This window comes from Microplitis mediator, chromosome 4 (genome assembly GCF_029852145.1).
Source record: "Microplitis mediator isolate UGA2020A chromosome 4, iyMicMedi2.1, whole genome shotgun sequence".
Lineage (NCBI taxonomy): Eukaryota > Metazoa > Arthropoda > Insecta > Hymenoptera > Braconidae > Microplitis > Microplitis mediator.
The window spans coordinates 8615740-8642862 of NC_079972.1; the positions used below are offsets into that span (position 1 = coordinate 8615740).

The 27123-nt window shown below is 28.1% G+C and overlaps 2 protein-coding genes across 2 annotated transcripts in view; one reads left to right on the forward strand and one right to left on the reverse strand.

The window, feature by feature from the left end:
* Positions 1 to 15611, reverse strand: part of LOC130667056 (uncharacterized) — a 66007-nt gene extending 50396 nt beyond the window's left edge. The window contains exon 1 of the mRNA XM_057468449.1: positions 15402 to 15611. Within this exon, the coding sequence (XP_057324432.1) occupies positions 15402 to 15434 (33 nt within the window). The 5' untranslated portion in view covers positions 15435 to 15611. The remainder of the gene's footprint in view (positions 1 to 15401) is intronic.
* Positions 15612 to 18062: 2451 nt separating this feature from the next.
* LOC130666729 (dipeptidase 1-like) overlaps positions 18063 to 27123 on the forward strand; it is a 200668-nt gene continuing 191607 nt past the window's right edge. Inside the window, exon 1 of the mRNA XM_057467963.1 lies at positions 18063 to 18124. The gene's annotated coding sequence lies outside the window, so the exon portion shown is untranslated. The remainder of the gene's footprint in view (positions 18125 to 27123) is intronic.

Here is a 27123-nt window from a genome sequence, read left to right on the forward strand (position 1 = left end):
CTCTGTTTGTATACGTCTGTACATTCGTATATCTGTACTCACGATAACGCCCAAAATACAAAATAAATCGATTTAATTCCGATAGCATTAGCTTTAGATTATCGTAAAATAAAACCCTATTGAATTTCATTATTGAAATCCTTCTTGTTAATATTATAATACATAAATTTATGAAATATCAACATATTCGATCACAATTACAAGCTGACGTTTATAATTATTTATTTTTATTCAACACTTCGTGCGTCAAATGTTGGCAATTAATTATCAAGAATTTTCTACTTATTTTCTCAGTACGATGAAAAATTCAAATGTATTCTGATGTGAGTTAGTATTTTAATTGTAATTTTCTATTCAAAAATACGCTCACAGCTTCCCACACTATAAAATTGAAATTAACTGGTTCCAATTGGGCTAAAACATTAAAATTAATAGAGATATCGTTAACAAAAAAATTCCAAAAAAGTCTTTTTTCAAAAAACATCAGAATTGTTGAATTGATTGACTATCAAAATTTCTTTGGAGTTAGAGTAAAAAACTGCATTGAATGCCGCATTGCTCTCTAAAAATGAATTAGTGACAATCACTATTTGGCATTGAATAGTCACTTATTGCCAGTGAAAAGTATACCAGTATTTTAACTACGGACATACTTTTTACTAGTAAGCAGAGAAAAGTCACTATTTTCACTATTTCAAATTTCAGAGAGTGGACACCAAAATCGGTTAATTAGTTAAAAAAATTCAGAAGATAACAATTAACCTGATGTTTCGAATTATTTCAAGTATTTTGATTTTTTGTAGAACAAAGCAAAAAAACCAATGTATGAATGAGTATTTTCGACGAGCTAGAAAATGTATTCACGATACTGTTTTTAAGCTCAAGAAGTTCGAAAACAACGTGGTTTTGTGGCTGGCCTGAGAAGTCAACCGTTTTCCAGATTATTTCTATTATTTTGTTACTCTAAAAAATTCAATTTAATTAATATGTGTTGCTATTTTAATGAGCAATTACGTAAAGTATTTATGTACATTTAAGATTTAAGTTTATTTTTTAAATTACCGGCTTATGAAATAAAAATTAGAAGTCATTTCCTTTCTTTATGATGCAAATTATTTCCTGCTATTATTACCTAGACAAATTCAAAAAACTGTATTACGAGCTGAGTGAAACATGTATTTTCTTTTTTAACAATACACTAAATTAATTAATACATCTCTTGACGGAAATAATTTACGGTAATATGATAAAGCGCGAAAAATTTACGGTGCTAAGTAGGACTAAATCACCAAAAATACTGTACATAAAATGCTGGTAAATAACGAGCTTGAAACATATTTTTCATTTTCAAATAATGTTCATAAGGTTATAAGAACAAATATAAAAAGAATAACGTTTAATTTTTTCCGGTAATGAGAAATCGTAAAAAATTAAAATTAAAATGAACATTAACAATGAAAATAATAAGTATGGAAAAGAATAAAAAATCTTTTATGCTTCACAATCTCATTATTCAGCGTGTAAATGCAACTAAAAAGTTATTTCAGCTGTTCATTTACAGGCTGAGTATGCAGTGTTGAAAATCAGAAACAAAGACGATAGTATAATAAGAACGACCTTTACTCATTCTCCTGAGAAAGCTGACTCCGCAATTGCGCGTGTTCAACCTTAGCAAAGCTACAGGGCAAAACTTTCAGTTAACAAGATCGCTTTTAACAATGCAACACCGACGAGTACTCTATGTCTCATCTCTTCTCTCATTCGTTTCTGACTTTTCACTTAATATATTTATATATCTATATATTTATGCATCTGCAGATATAATTATACTATTTTTTTTCAATTATTTATTTATTTCTGTACTATGTTCATATTTTTTTCAAGTTCAACATCCATTTTAATTTCTCATTACCGCGTAAATCGAAAAGCTTCGTATTCTCCGTCAATATTTATCGAACCATTGAGAAATCAGAAGGCAAGAGATAAATATAAATAGAAACTTAAAAATAAAAAAAAAATAAAACATTTCAAACAATTGGGAAGAAATACTACTCTTGGCAAAGTAAAAATTAGATCGTCATCGATTTGAAAATTTTGTTTATAACAAAACAGTTTGTATCCACAAATAATTGCATAAAAAAGAAATAAGCAATGATGTGACGTGAAGTGTGAGAAATTAAAGAAAAAAAGTTTCAGATAATCACCTTTAATTTGATAAAAAAACATTTATTTCACTCTATAGAGATAATTTTCTATTAAACATAGCGTATTTCTTTAGTAATTTTGAGGATTCAGAACAGATTAACGAAAAATTGAAGCGACTTTAAATTTAGTACAATTCAGAAGTACATTGAACTTTGAAAATATTTGACAACTCTTGTGCTTTGGTAGTTATTTAAAAAATAACAGTCCATTGAGTGAAAAACCCAGAAAAAGTAACATTTTAGCACTTTTTCCAAACCAATAGTGAAGATGGTGGTTATTATTATTTTCTCAAGTATGGGTGTAACGTTACATTTTGTAACGCTTATAATTGTATCAAGAACTCCAAAAAAGAGTCCAATATCATCATAAAAATTCCGAGTAATGAAAATGAGTATGGGCAACGAGTTAGTGTATTGTGTTTCTTGGTGTACAGTAATGGGTATGTGTGAGCATGGATGGGTATAGTGGTATTTAATGTGAAGTTAAGTTTACGGTACGTGTATGATTATTAGAGTTTTGAAGTACGATTGAGTGGTGTGAATGGATAAGAGTAAACCCATCTGGCAAGTCCAACTGAGTCGCGGATAATGGACAAGATAACGGGCCTCTCGACCGGCGCTGACGCCTAGATCTGGAGCTTAGAACTTTAGGTGACGTGGAGACTGCAGAAGAATGACGAAGAGTTGCGATTTCTAACACCGATTCTTAAGCTCGAATGCTAAACCCTACGTTGATGACTATTTATCGGTAAATTAGGACTCACGGCCACTGTGAACCCCTGGCAAGGAATGAAACAAAATGACTTCAGACGAGGTTGAGGTTGAAACTAAGTTATCACATGATGCCTAAAATCGTGTATTATCCCTCATCACAGACTGAATTTTTCAATTTTTTATAATTACTTGCATTGAACCTTAGAGTTTTAATGTCTGTTGTCAGTCAAAGCTATACAATTCAAGACCAATAACGCATGTATTAATTAAACTATTAATTAGATCGGCTAGAATAACTTACGATTATTTTGAGGTTTACGATAATCAAATGGAATTCTGTCTGAGTTGAAACAAAATCATAAACTAATTTGATAAGCATAAACTAGAAGCTTTCTGCCTTAGGGAAGTGAATAATGATTTTCAACCTGTTAAATCACATTGATACCACAGCTTATTTTAACTAACTAATCAAGCATTGAAACTTTAAATTCCAATGTATATGATGTGAAAAAAGTTATGTAAACAATTTTTCCGACTTACTGAGAATATATTCAAATTTTATTGGCTATCTTTAGATTTTGCTGATAGCGTATTCAGCTGCTTGCTTGAAGTACATACCTCTTCATGTGTTAAGTCAGTTTAAAGCATATTCCAGAGCATAGCAAAACAAAGACGCAACATATAATAAAAGTACGTGCTATGAGCAGCTAGAGCAAACAGCTGAATATCCTATCATATTTCAAACTGAAATCGCTCAACAGTTTGTTTTAGATTCGTATTAAAAACAAATAATTAAAGTAATTGACTTTGATATGGTTATAACAACGAAAAATTTTATTGAAAGTACATGAGAGCTTTCGGAGCAAAGAATAATTTTTGAAATATTTGTTTTACGGCATTTATTGCGATTATATTCAAACAGTAATTAAAAAATTTTTCAACCATGTAAAAATAAACGAATACTTTTAAACTTCAAAGTGATATTTTCATCATCATGAGGCGATTTTTTTAGAAAACTAATCCTAGTTAAAATTGTCTCGATATGTCTTCAATTAAATCAAGACACAGTAAAGGAACTTTTTTTTTTTTTAAGGCATATACATCGTCTCCTTTCTGGGCAAATCTCGTAACTGCTAAATTATAATTTTTTCAGAAATCGGTCAAAAAATCTATTTTGTTACACGTGCGTTAAGAGAAATATCAAAATTAAAAGTCTCTCGTACATTCTGTTATAATTATTTAAATTTGAAGTTTTTTTACGCAATAGTAGTACTAAAGAATGTTTTTCACTCATAATTTTAATTATGAAAAAAATGTAGTTACGAGGTTTACCCAGAAAGGGGACGATATGTTATTAGATCTCGAGCAATCCCATAACTGATCAACTTAGTCGAATTCAAATTCAAATTTGATGTTCAATTTTTATTTCAAATGAAATTCACTTTGAACCAAATCTAATTCAAAAGTCGGCGACGGGACGAATCTCAGAACCGAAAGGCTCAACTCACTTCGTTCGTGCGCTCAACTTCGCTCTCATGGGCAATCGACAACTTACCGCACTAGTATAATGTACTATTTTCTCTTTACTATCCTCCGTGTAAAAAAAAATTCGTTCCAAAAGGATTCCAAAAAAGTTCGGCGTGTAGATCTTCTAAATTTGAAACAAATTAGAACTTCAAGTTGAATTTTTTCTAACTTTTATGATCCTAATAGTAAAAAATATAATTAAGTCCGAATTTTGAATCTAATAAGAACATTTTTAAATCATAATTTTGGAAACGGATGTTTTCTACGTTTTTTCTTTCTAATGTAGAGATTTCAAATTAGAGAAATTGATTTTTTTTTAAGAGTTAGTTATTTAATCTGAGATATTTGTATAAATATTTAATATATAGATATACTAGATATATTAGTTTAATCTCAGGTGGAAAAACTGACCCTAATTCAATGAACTAAACTCATTCCTTATTTACTATTATTTTTTGCTTATGAAGTGTTTGTCAAAATCCTGAAATTATTACCATTGATGCCACAGCGAGCGCTGGTATCATCGCAACTGAGGCGATGTTAAGGGAAAATCAAGGCCCTAGACAGATGATACTCAATTTGTCTTTTACATAGCCCTTAAAGTATACTTCTAGTGCAACTTTGAAGAAGCTTGACAAAGTCTTTATCAATTTTCTATTAGAAAACGCTTTGAAAATAACGTAGAGATTAATTAATGTGCAGAGTTTTCTTAAATTTTTCAAGTGTAATTATAGTAAAGACTTATTATTAAATTCGCGAGATATATTTCTTAATATTTTACACTCTGGCAAATTAACACAGAAATAATTAATTTATCTATTAATAGAGTAAAATAAAATTGAGATAATTTTTTTACTCGATTTCTTGGATACCTTATTTTAGATCTTCGTTAATTAAAAAAAAAAGAAAAGGATAAAAAGAAGGAAAAGCAGAAAAAAGTTCCGGACTCATAACTCTGATGGAGAGTACGGAGTAGCAGTAAAAGGTAAAACTCATTAAGTGTGAGCAAACCCAAGTCACTGATTAGACACACACCAAACGTACAAATAGATGGATAGTAAGGGTAAAATAGTACGTGTAAGAAAGAGCATCATTTATATCTTTCCACATACCTTTATTTTTACTATTCTCATAATTTACATTTATTATAATAAATTAAATAATTTACTATCTATATAAATGTTAAAGAAATCTATGGTTTAAACCATCATACTTATGTATCAACTGAAGAATATAATAATAATTTTTCAATACTTTTTATGCATCTCCTATGACATTTTAAATCAATTACGATAATTGAAAATTAATTTAATTAAAAACACTCAATGGAAGAACCCGAATATTTTTTCGATGTTCAATATTCTATTTCAAATCGAGGAGGAGCAAGATAGAGGTTGTGTATCATAACCTGTACGGCATAACATCTCACTCTTTACCACACTGTCAGATATTGAAGAAGACTTGACCTGAGATTGCTCATAGGGACCAGCAATCCACCCATGGGCGCATTTAATATTTTTTCGAATGAAAAAAAGTGAACTAAAGGTCCCAATATTGTGTGTCATAACTGACCACTGTGTATATTTTGGCATATTACATAGAGGCTTCTATCAATATTAATTATGATGTCACACAAAATTGCGATGAAAATACTAAAGCTGATCATGTGTTTGACATCTCATTAATTACTCTAGTAAATTTAAAGTGAAAATGAAATTGTAAGATAGATATAGAGTAAATGAATACTATTATCTTAACAATTAGGGGAGGAGGGATCAAAGTGGGCCCCTGGGGGCAAAGTAGGCCCCTTAAAATTTTCAAAACTTCAAAAAATATGGAGGCAAAGTAGACTCCTCAAAATTTTCTATACGCCAATAAATTCGGACGGATAATAAGCTTATCGAAATTTCTTATATAATGAGGGCTAAAATAGACCACCAAAACTGTTCATTAAATAAAATTTATTAAGAAAGTTAAAGATAATAAAATTACGTTTTAAAGTTATATCGCAGCAAACTATTAAAATGACTTTTATGTTATTAAAGAATAAAAAATATCAAATCCGAAATTTTTTGGAGGGTCAACTAATTTTCGATTTTTCAATTTTAATGGACGCAGCATAATGAAGTGAAAATAAGTATCAAGGGTCTTAAAAAAAGTAAACGCGTAAATAAAATTAATGATATTATAATTATTTTCCTTAAGAGGCCCACTTTGCCCCCCTCTCCCCTACAATAATTACCATTTTCAAAATGAAACCACAAAAATAAGACAAACAATCCAATCAAAATAATCGCTTTCTTATTACAAATCATTTTCATTGTAAAAAAAGTGTAACTATAGAACCGAGAAAAAATCTTAAAATTATGTTGGTTTTCCCTTAAAATTTTCGAATGACTATTCTGCTCTTCCTTCTTTGAATAGGACTAATACGACTAGTAAAATAGTGGGACGAGCAAGACAAAATGGGACGTTGAAGAAAAATTTCACTTTTTTTTATCTTGAGTCTGTTAAATATTCTACTTTTCGCTTTTATTTAAAGAAAATAAGATATGTTTTCAATTAAAATTAGAGTATATTACATACCGAAGCAGAAAAATAGAAAATTCCAACCCTCGTGTCATTGTCTTCTCGAGCAGAAGATAAGAGTTGCAACACGGGGATTAAGATTTCTTATCTTTTTCCGTGGTGCGTATACTATTTTTCATCAAATCTACAGCTGAAGTTTAAATTTTTGCCTGTTTGCGGGAAGAATGGCGCATGCGCTAATTTTTATCGTTTGTTTTCTTATAAAAGAAAAGAACGACTTTCTTCCCCCTAAACAGGGCAGGACTTTAAACTTTCGGTGCAAATCTGGTGAAAAATTGGAAACACACTACTGAGGAAGGTAGGACGTCACGATCCGCGTGTTTCACCTTCGGCTCGGGTAGGCAATTACACACCCGGGTCAGAATGTCCTACTTTCCTCCCTAGGTGTGTAATATGCTTTTATTTGTATTCTCGTAAGGGAAAAGTACGACTTCCTTCCCGCTAACCAGGGAAGTGAATTTAAACTTTCAGTACAGGTATGGTGAAAATTTTATTTTAATCAATCATCATGACAGTTTATACAGATGCTGATAATCTCAAATTGTCTCGTTTCAACTGGCTGCAGATATCGAAACTTAAAGCTTCAATGCAGGTAATATGAAAAAATATAAAGTGTACTATGGAATAAAGCACGATTTCAGATTTCGTTTGATGTCAACCTCACCCTTGTTGGAAATCGTATTGTTTCATCCCTTGCCACACAATATAATATAAAAGTTATGATTCAACATTGAGTAATTTTACTCAGATCCCAATTTACTCTTTTATTTTATTATTCCTACGCTTTTATTATTTTTTTGTTATGACTCTAACGTATACGTTTTATAAAGTTTACGTTTTCATCCATTTGATATTGTTATGACTCAATGTAACTATAAAAAATATATATTAAAAAAATTTTATTCTTTTATCATAAAATGAAAATACTAAAGTAATAAAAGTTAATTTTTTTTCAACACGCTAAAGTTATTCGAATTCGTCGAACTAATAATTATGGATAAAACAAAAAAATTCTAAGGCATTTTAAATATTTATTTGTTATATATTTTTTGACAATGCACTAGAATTTTCTATTTATGTTTTTTGACTTTACTATTTCTTTTGTGAATTCTCCGCGAGTCCGGAGGTCGCAACAAAAGAAGCGAACGACCTGCAGGAAGACAACTGTAGCTGAGTTTGAACGGAACAAAAAACTAAAAAAGAGTAAAATGAAAACAAGAAAGGAAAAAATAAAAGTAGATAGAAAAAAATAAAAATAAATAAAGGAGAGAATGGAAAATAAAGGAAAAAGGGTTCACACAACAAGCACGCGTGGCTCTGTTTTGGATCAAAGCCAGTCCTTGTGTTTTAAGATATTGCTTTTTGGCGAACACGAATAGACGTCGCCAGGACATTCCTTTCGGCCTAAAAGACCTATGTAAATAAATATATATAATTTCGTATCTGCTTCAGGCTTTTCTTTTCACTTGACTGAGTTTAAAATGCCATTTTCGATGGCAATTACTTTACATATAAAAAAAAATTCAAAGAAAATGGCATTTTCAAATAGTCCTATATATATTTTATATTCAACTTAAGTTAATATATTTTCAAATCTTTCACATGCACCGAAATTTTAGATTCATGTTTACTGTCCCCAATCATTATAGATCCAAAAAAAATTGTCTCAGAAGTACAGCCCGTAATTATAATTTTAAAAGATGGTTAAAAATTTCGGAACATTTGACTTCAATTGCAGAAAAAAAAACATTTTCGTTCCTGAATGTTGAACACGATGTAAAAAAATTAAATAGCAATTTCTGGTACAGTATTTTAGTCAACAAAAAAAGTCGTATGGAACACATTATTAATAAATTCAAAATTTTAAATCATTAATACCCTATATAGAACCTATTCTTAAACAAAAGTATAAACAGCATTTTCATAATTCAATAGCAATATCGTAGGAACTGTTCTTATAAAAATGTGAAATTTTTTTTTAGGTACACAGTAAGAAATATTTTGCCGATATCACTATGCCAGTATGGGTGTGAACGCCATATTGTATGGTATCGAAGACTTTTACACGTTGTAAGATTGTGTGCATGAATGATTCGACCATTGCGGGAATAGTAACATCGGCGATAGTTGTTGCGGACGTCACAATGTCAGTATGGCCGTCAGGCCCATATTGCGTTGCTGTATCCACAATGCTTCTGGCAGATAAACCTAGTCTAACGACATCTATATAGTTTTGGCGGTAATACGAGTATAAATTGATTGACACGCCAAAAATTATGGCGGGAAAAACTAGTAACATTGTGCCCTCGGCATTGTAGTATGGGTCTCAGGGCCATGCTGTTTCGCCGTGCTTGCTATGAATACGTGTGAGCAATACGATATCTCCAGTACTATACAGTATAGTAAATAACGCCATACTTCTGGGACTCGTTACAATACTGTCTTGGAATATTTCACATACTATTTTAGTATCTGTCTTGAGACTATACCAGCATGGTGTTGAACGCAATGCATTTCTTACCGTGTATTATGAGGATGAACCTCATAACTCTTACAACCTAGTCATTGAAAAGACTGTCATTTAAACTGCGAGTTTAACGTAAATAAAATTTAGTTATCAAAAAATTTACACACGCGGGAAAATTTTTAGTAAGAATTACCCAAAAAGTTTGATACTGTGAGGACATGTGGTAAATATCTAATTTTTCCCATGCACATTGTAAAATATACTACTCGATATCATATAAATGAAGTGCGATTTCCACTAAAAACATAGTAAAAATTTAGCTACTGTTTATATGTCCTCACGGTACCAAATTTTATAAGTAATTTTTACTCAAAAATTCTCTGCATGCACTGGAGTTGGATATAAAAGTAATGGCATTATACTCAACCAGCAAAAAAAGCAAGCTTAGCTCAACGTCTTCCTTCAATAAATCAATATTAAAATTGTAGCACTCTCTGATTAACTCAACTTTATATTTAGAAGTTTTAATCGTAATTTTCACCCGAGACTTATCTATATAATAGTCCAGCGTTCTACCTTATAAAGACACTAAATGCGAAATACGACAGTCTTGATATGAAATGATATATATATATATATATATATATATATATATATATATATATATACATAATAATAATTAAATTGAAATGTTAAAGTTCAAGAGTGGAATTTCATAACTTGACTAGTGATTGTCAGTTTCTTATTCGAGAAATTCCTCAACGCTTTATAGCATTTGAAGTTGATAATGAGATCCTGAGTTACTGGTTATATAGTGTACGATATCTTTAGAGAGAAAATGACAAAATATTGTGTGTAATAAAGTACACGGAGTCGCGGATAATAAGTTGCAGAAGAAAAATAAAAGTACGATGGCTTATAATCTTTGAAGAGGCGAAAAAAAGTTTCTACCAACTTAATAATTAAATAATACACGCAGAGAATTTTTTAGTATTTTTTACATAAAGAATTTATAGAAAAATTACTATGTCATAGTAACATGAGGACAGTATGGAATTATGAAACAACTTACCGATACTGTAGAAATTTTTAAAATACATCGAACAGAATTTACAAGGTGCATTGTAATTTTGACAAAGCATCAGATTAAGAAATTTAAATTTCTTGAATAAAATTTAATCTATTGCTTTGTCAAAATTACAATGCACCTTGTAAATTCTGTTCGATGTATTTAAAAAATTGTATTTAAAAAAAATGTATTTTAAAAATTTCTACAGTATCGGTAATTTGTTCAATAATTCCATACTGTCCTCATGTTACTATGACATAGTATTTTTTTTATAAATTTTTTATGTAAACAAATACCGTAACATTCTCTGCGTATAATATTCTATACTTATTATTGTTATTGTTATTATATTATTTGATATTCTTATGTATAACTCCAATTGAACAATACGGATTTAAGAGATTCTCTTTCTCACACACACGAGAACAAACGAAACGGTCCGTGTTGCACTTGCATTAGCAAATGGAAATTTCAAATGAGCCGTTCTGATATAAACTGAAATTTCCGAACGAGAAGCATTTCATTCGATAAATAATAACTTTACGCATCGAATGAAATATTTTATTTAATGATTTGGGTCTTTACCTATGAAAACAGTTCATTTGAAAACCACCTATTTCCTCTTTTAATACAGAATAATTTATCTTCATTTAAATGTAAATAGAAATATAATTTTTTTAATATTAATATATTATTTGAACACAAAAATCTACGATATAATTCATCATCATAAAGTGCATTACTAAAAAATTTCAGTTTATATACACAGTAAGAAATTTCTCGTAATTGAGTAAAACAAAAGTACGTGTTAAATATTTGACATCCTTGTATGTATGTAAATTTATCAAATCTCTATTGGATTATTTTGGAGTTTTGATCGATTTATTTTTTAATAAAAAAAATTTTGTTTCATACGAAAATAATATTTTCAAAATGTTACTGTCAAATTAACACAAAATTGATATTAAAAGTACTTCCGACTGCTACAAAAAAATTTTCGGAAAATAAAAAATGAAAACGACACTTTTAAAAAGTACTCTGAAAAAAGAAGTTTCTTGGTGCAAGAAAAATTTTTCAATATGAAATGAAAACAAAAATTTTCTTTGAACTAAGAATTTCTTCTTGCCCAAAAAAAATTTTCGTTTTCAATTTATAATGAAAAAAAATTTCTTTGGGTATTTGGGGATTTTTTGTCAAAAAATCAATTTTTTCTGTGTAAGTTTGAGGCAGAACTTGGGTTGATTCACTGAAGTAAGACACGATAAGTGTTGATGTCACATTGGTCATGAGTTTCAAATATTATAACGATTGTTTTCGTGCAGAAAATACTACACACATACATTATCATTCTAATACTGATTTATGTCTATTATTTCTATTTGTTGTCATATTAAAAGTTAGATATTATTATTTACAACATAATATTATATAACATATGCAATTTTAATAATTGGACGGCTAGCACTAGGAATTTTTCGGTAAATTAATTAATGACATTTAATTTCTGTTCTATAAGTTATTAATTAAAATGTAACATTAAGTTTTTAAATTTATATTTTTTGAAATATAATTATTTTTTATCGTAAAAATAATAATTGTTATTTTTTTAAATATAATCACTAAATTTATCATTATTTTCTACACATTAATTTGATTTCTGTATATGAATTGTTTTTCAATTAATATGAATATTGAATACGTCAATTTAAGCGTCAAAGTTATACGAAAACAATCGTTGAAATTAATATGTTACTTCTGTTGCAGGTTGCAGTTAGCGTTTGACTGTATTAAAATTTATAGTTCGCTTTCAATAAATTTTAACATTTATTTGCTCTACTTTCAACATATACTGCAAAAAAATTTTCGGAGTGAACGCGGAGTGGATGAGTTTTTATTTATTTAATTTCCTCGGAGTGAATTTCTCCCCGAAAGAGAGTTTTGGAAAATATTAATTATAAAAAAAATTACTAAGACATAATGAGCTTAGGTTTTTGATGTTTTGACATTTATATTGAGTACGAAAATAATTACGAGCTCCCTTTCCATATATTCACTCAAAATGATTTTTAAAAATTATAAGCAGCTGATAATAAAACCTGAACAAATATAATTCAACTGAGTCACAAACTGTCGTATGACTGACATCAGCCATACCACGAGATAGTATTTCATATTGTACTAAAATATAAAATATTCCCATAAAAAATATGTCACTATAGCTATTCAATAATTTAATAATTTCACTGTGTATTATATATATGAAATTACAATTTAGTGAGTTACTAAAAAATTTTATAAATTAGAAACATAATATTTTAAGTTCAATTATTAATATCTGAACGAATTATTTATTGAAATAATTATATTTCTAATTAACAGCTGTTTCTATTAAACATAAATTAAAGTATTAAAACTCTGGACCGGAGTGAATGCGGATTTAAATAAAATCCGCGTCACTCCGAAATCACTCCGCCCATAAAAAAATCTCTATTCACTCAGCATGCAAAGTGATTTTTTTTTAAAACTCCAGAACTCGAGTGACGGAGTGAATTCGAATTGAAATAAAATCCGATTTTTTATTGTAGATTCATTATTTTTGTTTTTTTTTTTTTTACACAAATTAAGTATGTTAAAATAACATAAAAATTGTAAAGACTTTTTTTTTTCCAAGTTAACCCTTTGCTCAAAATGATTATCACAACGATCCTTGACCAATTTGTAGAAGAGAAAATGTAAATGAAAGCATAAAGTATAATTACGTGTATAATGTCAGTTAATGAGATCTCACGGAGCTTGGAAAATCGTTGATAGTGGATGGTTGGGAAAGAAAGCAGCAGTAGCAGCATCACTGAGAGTTAAGATTGAGCCTTAAAGTAGTAGTAGTAGTAATAATAATAATAGTAATTGTAGTAGTAGTAACAGTAGTAGTAGTATAAGTATAAATTCCTTGAAAATTCGTTTTTATCCCGAAAGGTCTTAGAGAATAAGAGAGGATCACGGCGAGAAAAAAAAGTAAAGGTGAAAGAGAAAGAGTGTAAAAGATAGTTGTGCGATAGCGAGTGTAGGTTAAATAAATGTGAGCAAAGGATGAGGATAAATATAAAGATGAAAGTATATAGAGTATACGAAGAAGTCAAGGAGGTGGCGGTGAAGGTGGTGACAGGGGTGGAGATAGAGGAGAAAGAGCAGATTACATGCTAATGTTCCGAGTCTCAACTGTCTCAAGAAGCTGGCTTCGATTTATATAGCCAACGGAGACGTTAGTTTCTTGATATATAGTTCTATCCTAGTCCGCCGCCACCGTCCTCACTTCTGCGTTTTAATACCATTACCTAATGGATTTATTTCCAATATCAGACTCTCGATAAAATTGAAAAATAAAATAAAATTTTTTTTTTTCGTGTATATATAAAAGATCAAACCCAAGGAATATTTTAAAAGCACTCCGTACCCGATATCTTGTGAATATCAATTTCTTCACTTCGTAACTAATTCAATTATTAATGAATAAAACACGGATGATATTAATACTAAGAGCTGAAACTTGTGTTTTCTTATTTCTAAAACCATGTAAGTATTTATTTTTTATTATTTTAGTATTGTTTATTTATTGTAACAATTACATGTGCACGTGGAGAGAATTTACCGTGAAAAGTTACTGGTGTACTCGCTGTGCATGCGGAACACTGGGTCACATCGACAAACTTTATGTGTGACGGCTTTAGGTTAAATCTGAATTATTTCAAGAAATTTATAGTGGACATTGTAAAATAGAGTAAGTTGATAAAATATATTAAAGAGTAAAATAATTCTTCTTGCGCACACATAAAAAAATCACCGGGAAAACATATGATTCAATATTATGGTTATATTCATGACTTTGTTTTATTATTCAGCAAGTGCTGAGCACAAGGGCAAAGTTTTTGTTTTAAAAATACTCAGTGATGCCATTGAAATCAATTGAATTAATATGAGTGTGAATGTAGCAGACATCGGGCAAATTTTAATTATAAATAAATAGAGTAAATAGTTAAAAAAATAATATTCATAAAAAAAATGCACTTATTAATTTCAAAATTTTTTAAATGCGCATTTTTTAAAAATTTAATTTTATTAATTAATTACTCTATTTATTAATAATTTTAAATTTGTCTAATACCATTCACACTCACGAATTAATAGTGTAATTAAAAATGTGTCTTTCTATTATTTTTTTTTGTAAATTCTAGAGAAGTTGTAAATTACACGTGTCCCTATTATGAACTTACGTTTACTAAATAGTTTAGTATATTATTTAATAATTCGTTTATTTAATTGATACTTAATCTTTTACGAGTGTGACTGTAGCGGACGTCAGACAAATTTAAAATTGTAAATAATTAAAATAAATAATTAATAAAATTACATTTTTAAAAAATGCACATTTAAAAAATTAAAAAATTAATGAGTGCATTTTTTGTAAATATTATTTTTTAAATTATTCACTCTATTTATTTATAATTTAAAATTTGTCCGATGTCTGCTACATTCACACTCATAAAAATGAGCATTAAAAATGATTTGAAAAAATAAGTGTATTTTTTTTTTAGAAATTTTATTTTTTTAATTGTTTCTTCTATTTATTTATAATTTTAAATTTGTCTGATGTCTACTACAGTCACTCGTAATTTCTTATGATCCATCGATTGGTTTAAAACCTTTAATAATGTAAGTTCTTATATAAAAAAAAAATTTTGATATATAATATTGTTATTATTATTGTGAGTAAATACTTTATAAAATATAAATAAATACTAAGTGAACATTAATGTTTTGTACGAGAATAACTTACTTGAAATTTATCTATAATTTTGTCAATTGTCATTCAATTCAATTTACTATTGTCGCCATAAATAATTTGGTAACATAATTTTCCATTGATTATCAATATTTATGCTTTTCATAAAATTTTCCTTATTATTCATCAATAATTATTTCCATTAATTCATCTTGTAAGTAAAAAAATCATACAAAAAACCGTTAATAAATGCACGCGTCTTGTTTACAGTTCCGCCATTTTGAATATATATATATAGAGTGTTTCCGCTTAGATTACGCGGGAAAATGTGAAATTTGATTTTTCCGATAAACTAAATTACTATATGATACTGAAGTTACCTGACGTCTTATAGTTATTAGATTTTTTTAAAAACGATAAATTATAAAAAAAAATTATTTCAAAAAATTACACCTCTAGTTTTTTAAATTTTTTACATGTGCATATTTTTAGTTTTTTTTTTTTTTTGTAATTTATTTGTTGAAAAAAAAAATTCGAAAATTTTAAATGTCATCTAACTTCAGGGTCATAAAAATTCAGACGTTTAAAAATTTTCGGATTTTTAGAGAACAAATTAATAACAAAAAAATAAATAAATAAAATAAAAATAAAAATATGCACATGTAGAAAATTAAAAAAACTATAAGTGCAATTTTTTTTTTTTATAATTTATCATGTTGAAAAAATTCAAAAAATTATATGATCCTGAAGTTAGCCAACGTCTAATAATTTTTGGATTTTTTTTTAGACGGTAAATTTGAAAAAAGAAAAAATTTGAAAAATTGCACCTGTGGTTTTTTAAATTTTCTACAAGTGCATATTTTTAGATTTTTTTTTTTTTGTGATTAATTTGCTAAAAAAAAAGTCCAAAAATTTTTAATTGTCTGCTAACTTCAGGATCATATTAATAACAAAAAAATAAATAAATAAAATAAAAATAAAAATATGCACATGTAGAAAATTAAAAAAACTATAAGTGCAATTTTTTTTTTTTATAATTTATCATGTTGAAAAAATTCAAAAAATTATATGATCCTGAAGTTAGCCAACGTCTAATAATTTTTGGATTTTTTTTTAGACGGTAAATTTAAAAAAAATAATATTTGAAAAAATTGCACCTGTAGTTTTTTAAATTTTCCACATGTGCGTATTTTTAGTTTTTATTTTTTTTGTAAATGTTTTGTTTAAAAAAAATCCGAAAATTTTGAATTGTCTGCTAACTTCAAGATCATAAAATTATTCATTGTCGACTAACTTCAGTATCATACTTCAGAATCAAATAAATATTTATATATCAAATAAAAATCACAATTATCATGAAAAATTAATTACTAAATAACTTTTTCATGTTAAAGAATAAAAGTAAAAAAAAATTTCCCGTTAAAAATATTTTTAAATTTACTCACTCGTCCCGCCAGTTTTTTCTTTGCGACAAATTCTTGTACATCACCAGCACACAAGTAAATGAATTAAAAATATAAACACTCACTAAAAAAATTTAATTAATGTAACTAATGAATCACCAAAGTCCCATAATCACTTAGGAATATTATTTTAAATAAAACTAGGTCACTTAAATACTTTTATTTGCACTTAAAAATTTAAACAACGAACATGGCGTGAAATAACACGAGAGTTAAGCCGGCATTGAATTTAATTTATTCCAAAACTTGCATTCTCTGACATACATAATTTAATATCTTAAAACGTTTCTCATTAAATAAATAATAATTTAAAAGCAACAATACATTTTTAATTGAGTGGCACAATAATTGAACGAGTTATTTTAACGGATTTAGATGACAATTGACGACGCGAGCCCTGGATAGGCGGGACACCGGACACTGGCTAACTTCGGATACTTTACTAAGCTTTCTGCGCAAACGCGTCTCGATTTTATCTGTACTGCGCATGGCATTCCAACATCCCCAACAACTGCGCAAGTGTTCACTGCCAACTTCATTTTACCGCCATCAAAGTGACTCGGTACTCGGACCTTATTTTGCTCGCGATTAAAATAAATAAATTTACTGTTTTTTCGTTTGAATAAATCAAAACTCGTATCTCTAACTATTTTTCGTCATACAACGAACATTTTGTGATAATAATTTAATCGGTATCTAAAGTATAAACAACAAAAAAAACTTTCAAGTGATTCGTCGCGTCTTTTCTATTGTCCGGCTGCCAACGTTCGTTTTCGTTCCTTTTATTTTAATTAAATACCCGTATAAATAATTTTTATCAAGTTATTATTTATTTACAAAAGTGTTTTTAAATTATAAGTGATTATATGTGTACAGTGGTTAATTTTTTTATCAAGTGATCAGTGTTAGAAATTTTTTTTTCTTTTTTTTTTTTTTACAATTTTTTATGTCGTCATTTAAAATTTTTTTTTTTATGATCCTGAAGTTAACAGACAACTAACAATTTTCGGATTTTTTATCAACAAATCAGTTACAAAAAAAAAAAAAAAAATATGCACATGTAGAAAATTTAAAAAACTACAAGTGCAATTTTTTTTTAATGTTTTTTTTTTTTATCGTTTTGAAAAAATTCAAAAAATTATTAGACATCGGCTAACTTCAGTATCATTTTTTTTTTGTAATTATGAATTGCGTTTCATAAGTGATTGTGTTTTAAAATTAATATATCAGTGATCAGTGTATTTTATTGTGAGGAATTATGTAGTTATTTAAATTTCGTCTCTGGGTTAAGCTCCAAGGAATTTACCAGGAAAGGTGAGTTTTTTTTGTTTAATGATCCTGAAGTTAGCAGGCATTTAAAAATTTTTGAATTTTTGTCTTTCAACAAATCAATTGCAAAAAAATAAAATAAAAATATGCACATGTAGAAAATTAAAAAAACTACAGGTGCAATTTTTTCAAATATTTTTTTTTTTATGGATTATCGTCTGAAAAAAGATCCAAAAATTGTTAGACGTCTGCTAACTTCAGTATCATTTTTTTTAGTGTAAATAATTATGAGTGTGAATGTAGCAGACATGCGCCAGTTTATAAATTTCAAGTAAATAAATAAATAAATTACAATAATGAAATTGAAAAAAATGCGCAAACTGATTTTTCAATTATTTAAATATGTATTTTTTAATTTTTACTCTCCTTGCATTTTATGTTTTATATTTGAAAATTTTCTAATTGACAATTATCAGCTACATTCACACTCATAAATAATTATTCATTGATTCTCTATGATCAAACAATCATTTATTACATATAATAATTAAATTCAAATAACGGGTATACCGAAATGCGCCTTGAGTAGCTGTAGTCTATTGTTGCTAATGCGGGCTATAGATGCATTTCTGAATGTACCCAATTAATTTATTACAATTATTAGCGAATTTAAGTTTAACTTCAAAGAAATATTAACGAGCAATCGAAAACTCTATAACAACATCGATGTTTTGTTATCAAAATAAAAGAAAATTATTTTTAAGAACACTAACAAAATATTTACGAGTGTGAATGCAGCAGACATCAGACTAATTTAAAATTAAAAGTTTGGAAAATCCAAAAGTGCACACCTCAAACGCTCATGTTACAATAAAATATAGAAATTAATAATTTTCATTTTTAATTACAAAATTCTTTAATAAAAATCTAGAACGAAATTCGTCGTTTTTTTTTTAATTTAGTTAATTCTATGACAGTTGGCAATAAAAAAAAACTTATCTGATGGTAATGTAGAACCTTATGATATCAGCAATGTTCGATAAAAAAAAAAAAAAACATTTCCGACAAAATAAAAAAATGGCTGCAGTTTGTGTTTGTTTACATAGAATAGTGCCGGTTTTAACAGAAATGATTTATTATAAAGAAAACGAGAAGGACTACACTAATTTTCAAAAAGGACCATCTTTGCATAATTCTGAAGACAGTGAAATAAAAATAAAGTAATTTTGTCAAGCCGTTTACGAGATATCCGTGCCACAGACTTTTTTTGGACTACAGACTAACTGACGTTCACGACATATTTTTTATTGTTTTTTTTTATTATAATACGTATCGGACAACTTAATGAAAGTATCTGTCTTATTAATTAGTGTTTCCTCTTTAGATTAATGTGCTTTTAATAACGTGTAAGTGTGATATGAAAATAATATATACAATTTAATGCGAAAAAATCGCGTGACCTTGACAAGTCCGTTATAAAGCACGACCTCTCCGCTTCGCGTTCGAGGCGTGCAATAAATAAATAGACTAAATAATTCAAAAAATAACATTTATAAAACGCCCTTATTAAAATTTTAAATTTTAAATTTTTTGAATGCGCATTTTTAAAAAATGTAATTTTATTAATTATTTACTCTATTTATTAATAATTTTAAATTTGTCTGATGTCTGCTACATTCACATTCATAATTATTTACTTTTTATAATTTAATTAGACAATTACTTGCGATATGAGCAATTATAAAATCATAAAGATTAACTTTACAAAGAACCGAAAAGTTCTTTTGTATCGCTTGAAATTGATCTCAAAAAATTTTAACATCTCATAGGTCTAATTATTTTTAAATTACATGTTATTGGATAAGATTCAAAGAGTCTAAGCCAAAAAATTTCGAAACTAACAATTTTTCAGTCTTTAAATTTTAACGAACTTTCTTTAACGTTGTCTCGATTAATATCAAATATTGATAATAATTCAGACTATTCATTTTTAAATTATTATCAATCATTAAACTCGGAATCCGATTAATTTATTATTTCTAAATGATTTTTTAAAATGGGTTTTAAGCCTTCAATAGTAAATTAAAAAGTGGTTGCCGTTACCATTTAATTTGAACGAATAAAATTTGTGGCAATATTTTTACCCTTGTGACATTTGAAGATAGAGAAAGCCACAAAATTACATTGAATAATGCTGTAAAACAGGAAAGGATATGTTTATGCACACACACAAATGCGGAGAGCGTTCCAACATTCACGTATTACGAATGAGAATTAGGATAATTCATTAATGTAACGAGACCGAAGTCTGCCTCCTTTTTACAGGAGATCGTTTCCTCATCCTTTTAGGTACACATGCGAGAGTATTAGGATACTAGGGTATTGGATAAGATGCGCGTAAAAATTGTGTGTGAATTTTGAGTGATTATAGATTTTAATTCAATTCATATTCACTCCGATTCGGAGTTTTAAAATTACAATTGACTCTTTATAGGAGTGAATTTCACTCCAATTCGGAGTTTTAATTTAAAATAAACTCCCGTTCGAAATGAATTTTACTCCAAGAAAATTCAATAAATACTCAGTCATCCGCTTCACATTAACTCTGAATTTACTCCGAATTTCATCTTTGTTCACTCAGCAAATTTTTTACATTCTAAGGAAAAAACCGCCTTAATCAACAACTTATAGATAAATTGGAAATACATGGACCAATATCATTAATTTTTATTTAAAATTTTTCTAACTATTTTTCATCCCACTTTATCAATTTTTGTTATAAGGGGTCCAATTAATTAAAAAAAAGAAAATGTGATATGTATTCAAAACAACTTTTGTAGTGGGTGAACAATAAGAGACAAGTCAGCTGTCCTAGCATGACAATAAACCTCCAGGGGTGTCTCTTGTCTGATTAATCATGTTTATTACGCAACCTTGTTCGGAATTTTCGAAGAGATTCAATGAAAGATGGAAATAAACTATTTTTCTTTGATCTTTCGTTCACGACATCTCACTATATTATTTAAATTCATTGTTTAATCGTAACGAACTCCATCCCTTATATTGAACTCGGGTATCCGGTGAATCAACGGCGTCGCACAATAGAGCTAAGGTCGAAAACCACCTTTATTTATTTACAATTGTGGTTGTATGTTACAAAACCCACAAACAAACGTACTAGCACCATAACTCGATCTTAAATTGGATTGTTTCACATTTAGGTAACATTAAAGTGGATTTTATCAAACTGTATTAGATTTACAATAGTAATTTCTTATTCGTAAATTTATTAAAATAAACTCGTTCCAACTTTAACAACTCATGAGACATTTAAACGTTACAATAGTAAATGCAGTGTTTCGTAAAATACCGCGTAGAAGTAATAACACGAACAAGCATAATAATATTTCAAGTCTCAACAAACGTTACACGTTTTCGTTTACGCTTACTCTCAGCGTTATCTCTCACGGATATCAAGTATTATTAAGTACCAGTTGTAAATTAATAGTAAAGTTAATGAGAAATAACTTGATTTTATGATAACAATAGACTTTAAATAACAAACATTTAAACGTACTCTTAATTGTGTACATATAGATGTATATAATTGTACACTGTAAAAAAACGGTGTTAAAATGAATTCACGCTGGTGTAGCGGTGCTACTTCGTGGTGTTATTCAACCGGCGTTAAAATGATGAACATACGGAGTAAATTGATTTTGATTTGAATACATGAGGGAGTGAGTTGAAGTGTTTTAAGATCTACAAAACAGAAAATGAAAATAATTATAACATTTCGTTAAAATTACGAAATTATTGTTAATTGAGATAAAAGCAATTTTATTACATGTAAAATGAGAAATGTCACATTTATTAAACTGAACAAATTGCATAAATTTTTGATCACTTATCAAATTAAATATTTAGGAACAATATAATAATTATTTTTATAATAACTCTGATGATTTTCATAAGGTAATATCTGATTTAAAGATCATAAATTATTCATTGATACTGTAATTTTATTTTTCTCGCTGATTTAGTTTGCAAAGAGATTTGAATTGTAATAATCTGCTTCCCATATTTTATACAATAACATTGTGGACAAATACTTTTTGGATTTCTCCATAAATTGGTAAACCTGTTGTATTATTACTTTTTGAAACAATACAAAATTTTTTGTATTTGAAATACAATTCGACTTCTGATACTTATAGAATATAAAAATACTTCTTTTTAACACCGCTTAACAACATGTATCTGAAAATCGGAACGTTTTTCGCGGAATGAAAATAAAAAAAAAAAAAATGAAAAGTAAAAAAATCTACTGGATCTAGATTTCGGAAATGTTTCGGACGTCTTCCGAAAATAACAGGCCACCCCCAACTACCCCTTAAGTCGCCTTTAGCCACAAATATCATGAATTATTTTCATATCGAATTTTTTTTTCGTGTTTAAATATATATATATATATATATATATATATATATTTTTATTAATTTCAACCACTTTAAGGTAATGCAAAAAGAAAAGATAAATTAAATGTACAAAACATCAAGAGTAAGCGATAAATTTTTTCAGTGCTTCAAGACTTTTAAAAGTTAAGAAAATATTTATAAAGTTTCCATGTTGCTATTTCTAATGATTAACTAGAACTGGTAACTTAAAAAAAAATTACTTGTTTTAAAAGATAAAGGCAAGAAACTTTAAGGATTAAAATATCAGTCTTTTACTGTCCACAAATATTTTTTTCCAAGAAGTTTGGTACACAGATAATTTTACCGTTAAATTTATCAGAAAATTTTAGGTTGCGTTGTGATAATTGAATATTATAAAGAATTATACTATTTGTTTTTGAGATTTGTCTAGTACGGACATATAGTTAAAAATATCCGACAATAAGCTATGTTTATCGTACACAGAGACAATGTTACTTTCCAAAAATAAAATACTCTTGATTTAAGAAAAATAATTTATAGAAAATTTGCAATTGACGCTCAAGGAGATCGAAAACCGCGGGAAGTTTCGTGGCAGGCCTGCGGGGTCAACCGTTTATCAGATTTTTTATAATAGTACGTGTTCGATTTAAAAAAAGCATCAAACTTATTTACTAGTATTTCTATTAATGTGTTTTCCTCAACGTATTAGTGCGGTGTAAAAAAAATAAACACGATTTAATGTGAGTAAAACGCGTGATTTAAAAAATTCGACAGTATAGCCCGACCTCTCCGCTTCGCGTTCGAGGTGTGCAATATTAAAAATAAATAATTGACAAATTCTTCTATCAAAAATTCTATAATTTAAACTAATAAAATATGTAGATGTATGAAAATTTTTTTGTCACCCGATATTTAAAATTTTAATAGAAGAAATTCTTAATTTTTTCTTTTTAATAGGAGAGAAGGGGGCAGAGTGGGCTCATTACAGAAGATAATTATAATACCATTAATTTTTATTACGCGTTTACTTCTTTTTAGGCCCTTGATACTTATTTTCACTTCGTTATGCTGCGTCTATTAAAATTGAAAAATCGAAAATTAGGAGCAAAGTGGGCCCTCGAAAAAATTTCGGATTTGATATTTTTTATTCTTTACACGTGTGATATTTGCAAATAACTATAAAACAATTCTTGATAAATTATATTCAATGAACAGTTTCGGTGGTCTATTTTAGCCCTCATTATATAAGAAATTTCGATAAGCTTATTATCCGTCCGAATTTATTGGCGTATAGAAAATTTTAAGGGGCCCACTTTGCCCCCCTCCTCCCCTATTTTATTTAGCAATAAGCAAACTATTATTCAACAATAATTATAACCCAGAAGATTATAATGTTTCGTCAAAAAAAATTTTTATTGCAAATTCGCAATAAAAATCAATTTCTTAGATCAAGTATGCTTTTTTTACGAGGATTTAAAACTCCTGATAGCAATCACCAGCTATAAAATCTTCAGGGAGCATTATCAAAAGCTTTTTATAGAGATATCATTAAATATGAACTTCTATAAATATCACACATATAATATTTTAAATATATGTAGAAATTTTCTTAACCGAAAATAATATTATGTCTTGTGAAGCGTATCAAAGGTAGATCAAGTTATAACCGTACAGTATGAAGAGCAGACGACGGACGGGCATAAGTAAGGTCTACGACCCGTGTCGTCGAGCAACCTTGCTACTTTCTGCCCTGCTTCCTCTATTTTCTCGTCTATCTTCAGCCACGATGCTTTTGCTTATACTTTGCCCAAGCCCAGACATCGTCTTCTCTACACTACGGTAACGTCGCCAACAACCAAGACCATATCCAAGACGAAGACAACCTTCCGAGACGTACGAGTAACTATCTCAAAACCTGAATTTAATAATCGCTTCAAATGCAATCTATCGATCTCATCTTATACGACCTAACTTTTATAGTTTTTATCTTTTTCCATTTTAAATCAATATTTTTTTTTTGTTCCTATAAACTTTTAAAATTTACCACATGTTACGTTGATTTATAGTTTCATATATACGTGAGATTTTATTCCGATCGAGATTGAATCTATGTCTGAGTTTTATTTGCTTTATTATTGGTTATAAAATAAAAATATTTTCAAATGAAATTTGAATAAATTCGTAAATTATCACTATTATCATTTATTATTCAAAATAAAGTATAGCTTAAATTTATCGAAACGTTTCATAATATTTTATTAAAAGTTTTGGCATAAATTATTAGCCAATAAGTTGATATTTGAGTCAGCATTCACAATTTAAATTTGTTCCTACGTAAATTTAGTAAATTATCACTCGAATGTCATCGTTATAATTAATATTCTGAAATAGTATGATTTTATCTTATATTGATAAAAAATTTTTGTATCTTAATTATAAAGTTTCATTTTTATACTGTAGAAAATTTGCGAAGTGAACGCGTATTGGATCTAGAGTGAAGGCCGATGAGTGAATACGAAGCGGATGACTATTTATTTATTTAAACCCTTCGATCGGAGTGAAATTTACTTCGAAGGAGGGTTTATTTTAATATTAAAGCTTTGAATCGGAGTGAATGCGGATTGAATTAAAATCCGTAATCACTTATAATTCACTCCCGATTTATTCACGCAGAGAAATGTCAAGTAAATATGCCTATGCAGCATAGTAATAATTACATTACTCTATAGTTTGTGTCACGCAGCTCTTATGTGACTGCTTATACAAACTATAGAGTAATGTAATTATTAATATGCTACATAGGCATATTTACTCGACATTTCTCTCTGTGTACAATGTATCCGACAATGATAATTGATATTAAAATAAATAGTTATTTATTTTTTTTATTATCTATTACAATAATTTCATATACTCTCTAAACATGAGTTAGTGAAAATAAGTAAATATTCACTAATTCCAAGTGCAAGTTGAACCACTAATTCCAAAAAGTGGTTCGATTGACACTCTGAATTAGTGAATATTCATTTATTTCACTTATTCATGTTTAGAGAGTACATATAAATATATATTTGTCATAAACGCGATAGATTTTTTTTTAAATCAAAATTTTTATCACTTTTTCCGAAAATTTCCAATTTTTTAAAGTTTTTTAAGTTAATATTTTTGTAGAGAGAATATATTCTGTAAAGGTCAGAGGATTTAAAAAAAATTCATTTCATTTTTATGACACAGAACGTTGAGCATTTTTTATGGGTCAAAGGTTATCATGGTCACACCTGCAAAAAATAAGTCGTCTAGTAAAAAAATTTTGTAGTGAAATTTATTAAATCGGTATTTAATGCAGTTTAAAATGTTCAACCATCTAATACTAATGTCTTAGTTTATACTCTCTGAGTATATTTGTGTTAATATTAGATTGAGCAAAATGAAATATCTAGTAATTTTGGTCTCAGTTGTAATTCATTTTTTTTTTTGTAGAATGCTTTTTAAGAAAAAATTGAAAATAAACATCTAAATAATTATTTTCAATGAATTATTCACTCATCTGCATGTCTATATTAAATATATTTACTTTAATATATTTCTCATTTTTCATCGTGATCTCGACAATGATAACTCTCGATCAGGGTTAGATAGACAGCATACTAAAAAATTCAATAAATCTTAACAATAGCCAATTTAATAAAAAAAAAAGTGCGAAAGAATCTTTTAAATATCTCCAGAGACACGAAATTTTTATTGTGATTGATAAACAGGCATCTAAGTGATCTCATAAATATTCCATTACTTACACTCTAGAAAAATAATAAATCAAATTTTGTTGTAATAAAAATAATTTTTTTTCATTTCGAAAAATTTCTCATCGATTTATTTAAATTATTCAATCAAAAATACAGTACCTTAAAGTACAAACATCATAATAATATATTCATGAATGCCGCTAGAATATCTAAAATCCTCAACACTATAAAAAAATAAATAAATTACAATTTTATTTATTTTTTATTTCTTCATCCAGTTTTTTTTTTATTTTTAAACAAAAATTGATTATTTATATATTTCATGATCTTGTCATAATACAATGAATAATTCATAAAAGTTGTATAATGCAGCGTAGCGTAAGAATAAACACCAGTAGAATAAGGGGAGGGTGGTTGAATACAACAAGAAAGGAAGCGAAGAGAGGCTGAAGTAGTTGTCTGTGTAGTTAGTTTCGTGGTTGATGAGTTTTCAAGTGGTCACTACAAAGTGAGACTATATAATGATATATGGTCATTTCTCTCTGTTTTCCTTCTCCAGACAGACCTTTCGCACTTGATAATATCCTCTGTCTTTACACTTCCACCGCCACACACTTATACTTGTCTTGTAAATGTGTTATCTACATTTATTTATTTTTATTCTTATTCTTGTTCTTTATTTATTTATACAAGCTACTCTAACTCACACACTCGTGACGTTGTTAACTATTTGTCTTACACAATACTACCCAAATTTACAACTCCAATAAATGAAAAACGTTTCCACTTTAGCTTTGTCTGATTCTACCGTTGACTTTCTACTTATTTCCACTTAGCAAATATATGTATATATATATTAAGT